Source organism: Lagopus leucura, unplaced genomic scaffold (genome assembly GCF_019238085.1).
Source record: "Lagopus leucura isolate 7727_CA_CO unplaced genomic scaffold, USGS_WTPT01 Super-Scaffold_1, whole genome shotgun sequence".
Classification (NCBI taxonomy): domain Eukaryota; kingdom Metazoa; phylum Chordata; class Aves; order Galliformes; family Phasianidae; genus Lagopus; species Lagopus leucura.
The window spans coordinates 16583020-16590514 of record NW_024962250.1 but is presented as its reverse complement, the minus strand read 5'-3'; the positions used below and the strand labels follow the sequence as shown (position 1 = coordinate 16590514).

General features: G+C 49.2%; 1 protein-coding gene across 1 annotated transcript; it reads right to left on the bottom strand.

Annotated features, from left to right (window-relative positions):
• Nucleotides 1-5551: 5551 nt before the first annotated feature.
• FOXG1 (forkhead box G1) lies at nt 5552-6907 on the bottom strand. The gene has a single exon (XM_042872991.1). It carries the CDS (start codon nt 6905-6907, stop codon nt 5552-5554), a length of 1356 nt encoding a protein of 451 aa, XP_042728925.1.
• Nucleotides 6908-7495: the final 588 nt, after the last annotated feature.

Genomic DNA, 7495 nt, shown 5'->3' with positions numbered 1-7495 from the left:
TCACCGCAGCCGACGGAGCGCCCTTTCCCGCGCCTCCCGCAGCTTCTCCGGCGGCTCCGAGAGCGGACGCAGCCCCGCTCCGGGCGGGTGGCTGTTCCTCTGGCGTCGGTGCGAACGGAGCAGCGACAAAGCGTTAATAAAGGAACTAAAACCTGGAGAGAGAGTGGGAGAACTGCTAAAGCGGCGAAGAAAGTTCCAACTTACCGATGGGAGCGAGGGGGAGGGGAGACGGGGGGGGAGGAAACGTTTCGAAGAGAGGCCAAAAAGAAAAGAAAAGAAAAGAAAAGAAAAGAAAAGATAAGAATAGAATAGAAAAGAAAAGAAAATCCTGGCGTTAGATACATGCTTTGCCGTGTGAGAGGTGCTCGGTAACCCTGTCCGAGAAAGGGGGACAGCGCCGTTCCGCCACCTCCCGGCTTCCTGAGCCCAGGGGGAAGCGGGGCCACACAGAGCGGTGCGGGGAGGGCGGCGGCGGTGGGGTCCCGGCTGCGGAGCGCTGCGCCGAGGGCAGGTTCTCCGGTGAGGCAGCAGCGTGCAGGAACTCCGCCCTCTGGGCACAGCCGCACAGCCCAGCGTGCAGCCGCAGCCAGCCCCGAACCCGCTGCTGCTGCTCTTCACCTTCACCTCCCGCTTCCCCGCTCCCGCCACGCCTGACCCCGTCACCCAGGCGCTGCGCTGGGCGGGGGGCGGGGGGCGGCACGGGGAAGTGTGGGGCAAAGCCCGCCGAGGGGTGCTGCGGGGTGCGCGGGTGTGCGTGTGCGCATCCCCAGTTGTCTATAGCCCTCCTTGAGTTCTGCACTGTGCAATAGGTACGTGTCTGCACCTTCCTTGGGTTCTGCACTGTGCTGTTGAGAGCTATGCAGTATGTCCTAAATGGCGGTGCAGAACTCTCAGTGAGCTTTCAGAACGGAAAATATCACCAATAAAAAAATAGAAAATCTTTTTAAAAGAAGTTATCATTTATCAGTGCACTTTTTCAAGCAGAACTCCGGTATGTTCAGGCCAAACGCAACTGGGTTCAGTGGAAGTTTTGCCTGAGTGCTGCTGCAGAGCCCACGTTAACATGAGCGATGCGGGGGTGTACACCTGAGCCCCAGCTTCTGCCACAAACCCTGAGAAGTATCTGAAGCAGTTCTAAAGGGCGCGGTGACGTCCCCTCTACAACTCTTCTTCCTTTTTTTTCCTTTTTTTTTTTTTTTCCCAAGCTCAGAATTTAAAATATATATATATATATATATATATATCATTCCCTCAAACAGTAGTTTTGTGCCACTTAAGGCACATGTATATACATGTGTATACACATACACTCTTCAATTTCTTGAGAACGCTTTCGTGAGATAACGGATGCTATTTCACTGAAACTTTTTTTTTTTTAGTCTGTCAAAAAAATAGTCGGCAAAATACCCTATTTTGGATTCGAGATATAATTTATTATCTCTCACACGCGTTTGCGAACACAATCTTAAAACCGTAATTGCAGGTTTCTTGATGAGCAGTTTTCTTCCGCTACGGTCTATGCAAGCAAAGTTAATCGCCTCAAACACCATCTCGGGAAACAAAAACAGCTCTAGAGTCCACACAGACCGAATAGCTCAAATAGGGAAACGCGGAGAAACGGTGCTGAGACACAGCAACACTCTGCAAAGCACATCACAAAAATCCTGAGAGCTCTGCCTGAGGGTTTGGCACGTAACGCCTAATGGAAATAAGGATCAGATAACAGAATCATTGCCAGATATGAAATGAAATAAAATGAAATGAAAAATAAAATAAAATAAAATAAAATAAAATAAAATAAAATAAAATAAGTAAACCTCACATTCTCTACCAAAAGATTCTGCATAAAGAAGAGCCCCAAAGACACTCTTAGCTAACAAAAGAGTTTATATGCCTGGAAACAGGCTAAGGTGAAGGCGTATTTTGGGCCTTAGCGGAGCTGCTATATCCCGTGACAACCTCAGCATTTTTTCCTCCCGAAGACAGTCTCAGCGCTGACCGTGCGTGCACTGAGACGCGCATACATTGCAGCCCCGGCACCAGCCGTACGTGGGAGGGAGGGAGAGGTGCACCTGAAGCTCTCGGGCAGCATTGGGCTGTGCCAAGCCCAGCGCAGAGCGCTCAGAGCCCACAGAGGTGAACTCTGAGGAGCCATCCACTGGAGTCCCCTTCCCGGGAGTTATTATGCATCACGCTTATCTAATTAATGCTATTATCCAGTCCCAAACTGCCATGGCTCTGAGATTGTGCCTTCCTCCAACCACACTCTTCTTGTCCCCTTTTTAGCACACTCTCAGTAGATTTTTTTACACTGCAATCTAAATAATACTTTAAGTATGTGCTATTGAGTTACCTGAGGTATACAACCGATTGGAAGTGGTTAATAATAAATCATTCTCTTTGTCAGCTGCAGCAGATGCCATCCTTTTAATATGTTTAGGCACAAACGTACAGAGCGGGGTCCTGAGGCTCCAGGAGTTTCAATCACACCTATTTCACTGTATTATTTCTGATGGCCTCGTTGCAAAGCAGACTCTTTCTTTCTTTCTTTCTTTCTTTCTTTCTTTCTTTCTTTCTTTCTTTCTTTCTTTCTTTCTTTCTTTCTTTCTTTCTTTCTTTCTTTCTTTCTTTCTTTCTTTCTTTCTTTCTTTCTTTTTCTTTTTCTTTTTCTTTTTCTTTTTCTTTTTCTTTTTCTTTTTCTTTTTCTTTTTCTTTCCAGTTTTTGCTATCTCTTTTTTTAATGACAATGGAGGGAAGGCCGGGGGGAAGGGCTCTTCCAAGTGGAGGTATCACCTTTTCCTCCCCAAACAAAGCGGCCCTTCTCTCGCGGCGGTGATTAATTTGGAATTGCAGAGGTGAGAGTGGATCAGAGGATACCAGAGTTTTCACCGCAGTCCCCCACACAGCGCGGGGCCGGGCATCCCAGCTCCCAGCAGAGTCTTTCGCTCCTCTCGCTTCCGTGCACATTTGCCTGCATCTGTTTATTCATCACCTATTTTATTCATCTCCTTCCTCCCTTTATTCTTTTAAATATTCTCACTGCGAGAATTCAGATTTCCTATTGCTTCTTCATTCACCCTCAGATTTTTTCCCCCTTTTTCTTTCTCATTCCTGCTTCCTTCGGCTCAGCTCTTTCAAGTGCCCGCGTTACCATCTCCGAGCCCCGCATTATTTCCCGGGGCCCATTGTAGCGTCTGCCGCTCAGCGTTACGAGCCCAGAGCTGCCCCAACACCGCAAATGAACAGCTCCGTTCTCCGCTGCGGGAGCCAATTAGCTGCTAAACCTTCTGCACAACTTTTCTAATTATTTTCAACAGTTATGGCTTTCACAGGGCTCCCTAAACTGACCAAGAAAGGATTAAATACTCCTTAAAATCAGTCATCACGTTGCCTCCTAAAATTAATGGATTGGTTTTCTGTACTAGGGTTAGTTTGCTCGGATTTGTGCCAGCACTGTCCTCAGCAGGCATAGTGCAAAAGCAGGCCAGTCCTGAACTTTGTATTTGAACATATCCACACTTCCTCCCCCATCACCACCACCACTCCTCCTCCCCCCCCCCCTCCCCCCCCCCCTATATATTTCAATCCCTGCCCCAGCACCGCATCCTGCAGGCCCCCATCTGGCTCAACGCAGCCCGCCCGGCCCGGCCCGATGGCTCGCTCCTGCCCGGCCACCGGCGGACGTGGGTCAGGGGTGGAGGAGGTGGTTCGAGCTCCCCATACAATCCTTTGCAAAACGGTTTGCCCAAGGTTAGCAGCATTGAAAGTCTGTAAGTACAGAGCACAGACACTTCCGGAACTGTGGAGCTTTCAGATAAAGATTGCATTTAATACACGTACGCAGCATAGCTTGCCAAATTTGATCAAGTCATTATAGGAAAGCTAATATGTATATGTATATATACACACATTCATAGTTCATATAGCTTCACTTATCATACAGTCGGAATAATGCCTTTTGGATGGATAATTCTTTCAGATCATACCAAAGATTGCAAAAAAAAAAAAAAAAAAAAAAAAAAAAAAAACCACCAAAAAACCAAAAAACCAAATTAAAAAAAAAACAAACAAACAAAAAAAAAAAACCATGTCCTTAAGAAATAAACCATGTACCTGTACTTTTTCCTAGCGCATTACATATATATGTATGAATATATATGTACATATCTACATACATTCGCAGTGTTAAGCGCGCTCAGTGTCAGACCGCTCAGCACGACCCCCGCCTTGCACTGCCATGCTCAGGCCCTACATCTCGCGTGGGGCCGTGGGGTATCGCTAAAACCCGCTCCTTTCTGTCCCCAAACATTGTGGTTAAACACGAGGTAATGTGGGGGTTGGAGAAGGAGCTTGTGAAAAATGGAGGGCCGCTGGGCTAAGCAGCGTGCTGACCTCCCTGTAACTTTAAAGCCTCAGGAATTTTAATTTTAGTTAATAAAAGAGACAAAAAAACTATCAAGTATATATGAATTTAGCCTATTTTTTTTTTTTTTTATTTCTGTGTGTTCATAGTAAACATTTTTGTAAGTGACAAACACGGGCATATGACCACAGTATCACAATCAAGAAATTTTAAGACAACATTAACAATCACTCAAATTTATGCGGCATTTGCGCAACACAGGTTACATATTTGCAAGGTTTACCTATAAGTACAATAGGTATTAACATTTCACTACATTTAGAAAAAAAAAATAAAGGTGACCTGTTAGTGACCACATACATCAAAATATACACAACACAAACTGAAGGCAATCAGTAATTTTGTCCCCTTCGGAATCATTGGAACGGGCAGTGCTGCGAACTGAAACAATGCGGCTGTTTTTAAATTACTCCGTACACTGAGTGCATTTTCTAAAACCCAATCTTTGGTCTAAAAGTAAACAAACAAACAAACAGGAAAATAATAATAATAATAATAATAATAAAGAATTAAAAAAGAAGAAGAAGAAGAAGAAGAAGAAGAAGAAAAAGAAGAATGAGAAGAAGAAATAAAAAATAAAATAATAATAATAAAAAAAAAGTAGTTAGGTAAAGAAAAAGATAAAATTATAAATGGCCAAAACGTAGTTTTTGGGCATCTCTCAGTATGAATCTGCTTAAATACAAATCACACTTTCTTTTTTATAGTTTTCACAAATCTAGTGGCTTTTTTCAAGGTCTGCACCCACCGACATATCCATGATAACTTATAATACTGCAAACATGGAGAATCTGGCGGCTTTAGAGATGGACTTTTTTGTGTTAGAATAGGAATCGCGAAAGCAGTCACTATTAGATACACATTCTACTAGAAATTTGTCTTCCAAACTCCATAGTCTACAATGTAATCTCCCCACATTGCACCTCGCTGACACTCCTCACCCTGGTGGCATAATAAACAACCCTAGAGACTGAACAAACGTACAGAAAATGGGGGACTTAATAAAAAATACCTGGGCTTTTTTGTTTTTCTTTTTTTTTTCCTTTTTTTTCTTTTTTTCTCTTTTCAATCATCATTTACAACGCGAACGTGTGTAAAATGTTCACTTACAGTCTGATCCCATGGACGTTAATGTATTAAAGGGTTGGAAGAAGACCCCTGATTTTGATGTGTGAAATAATCGGAGAGTCCTCCGGACAGTCCCGTCGTGAAACTCGGCAAAGAGGGTCTTAGAGACTCGCACGGCAGGGTGGAGGGTGCCTGCGGCGATGTGGACGAAGAGGCGGCCCTGGCCGTCATTGAAGTGCTGCTCTGAGAAGTCATTGAGGGGTGAGGGACGTGGGGGAAAAAGTAACTCGTCTGTCCCGCCAGGAGGTTCACGGAGCAGGGGTTTAGGGAGTAGGTGCCGGAGCAGGGGACCGACAAGCCACACGGCACCGAGGCGGCCAGGGCGGCGGCCGTGAGGTGGTGAGTGGCGTAGGGGATCTCCCCGTTGACGAGTCTATCGACGCTCAACCCGTTGGACGTGGAAAAGGAGTGATTGTTCCCCAAGGAGTTCTGAGTCAACACCGAGCTGTAGGGCATGGGGTGGCTGGGGTAGGCGGACGCAGTCCCGTTGTAGCTCAGCGTGCTGCTGGCCCGCGGGTGGTGCAGGGACAGAAAGGGGGACATGGGCCAGTAGAGGGACCCCGCCCGGTCCATGAAGGTGAGGCCGGTGGAGGTGAGGCGGGCGCCGCGCTTGAAGGCCAGCTTGGCCCGCGAAGTGGTGGAGCGCCGGCGCAGCTTGCCGGTGGTGCCTCCGATGAAGACGTCGTCGCTGGACGGGTCCAGCATCCAGTAGTTCCCTTTGCCCGGGTCGTCGTAGTGGCGGGGCACCTTGACGAAGCACTTATTGAGAGAGAGGTTGTGGCGGATGGAGTTCTGCCAGCCCTGCTTGTTCTCCCGGTAGTATGGGAAATTCTTCATGATGAACTCGTAGATGCCGTTGAGCGTCAGGCGCTTCTCGGGGCTCTGCCGGATAGCCATCATGATGAGTGCGTTGTAGCTGAACGGTGGCTTTTCATACTTGCCGTTCTTCTTCTCTCCCTCCTTGCCGCCCTCCCCGTCCTTGCCCCCGTCGGCCGTCCCCTTCTTCTCCTCGGCCGCCTTCTCCTTCTCCTCCAGCTCCGCCGCCGCCGAGCCCGCCTCGCCCTTCCCCGCCAGCGCCTCGGCCTTGGCCGCCTCCAGGGCGCCGGCGGCGGGCGGCGGCAGCAGCAACGGCGCCTTCTCCTCGTCCTCGTCTTCGGCCGCAGCAGCGCGCTGGGGCTGTTGCGGCGGCGGCGGGTGGTGGTGGTGGTGGTGGTGGTGGTGGTGCGGATGGTGGCTGTTGTGGTGGCTGTGGCCGCTGTGGTTGTCGTTCTGCACGGCTTCGGGCACCAGGCTGTTGATGCTGAAAGAGGACTTGGGCAGCATTTTCACTTCCTTCCTATCTCCCATGTCCAACATCACACGCTGCGCCGAGGGGGCGGCTGGCGGCGGCCGGGGCCGGGCGGGTGGGGGCCGGGCGGGCGGCGGCACCACCGGCGGCGGCGGCGGCGCGGCGGGAGCGCAGCGTCAGGCGCTGGCACGGCATGTAGCACGGGCGGGGGACGACGGCAGCGGTCACCGAGCGGAGAGAGCCGGAACGAAGGGGAAAAAAGAGGAGGAAAAAGGAGTAAAAGAGCCCTCTAAAAACCAAGCAACAACAACAACAACAAAAAAAAAAAACCAACACCGCACGCACACGCATACAAAAAAAAAAAAAAAAAAAAAAAAAAAAAAAAGCTACTTCATGGTACCGGTTCCCCCGGTAAACCGGTATAGGGGGGAGGACGCGCCGCGGGTCGGAGAGGAGCCGGCTATACGGAGCGCCCCGGCCGCAATTAATTTCAGAGCTGCAGACACGCACCGTGGCTGTAAAAAATTTTTTGGTTTAACCTTTCCCACCGGGCGCCCAATCAGAGGCGGCGGCGTGCCGGAGCGTCCTGCCTCCCGCCTGCCAATGGCTGCGCGCAGCCACGCCCATACCTCTCCGAGACTCCGCCCCCCTCGCCG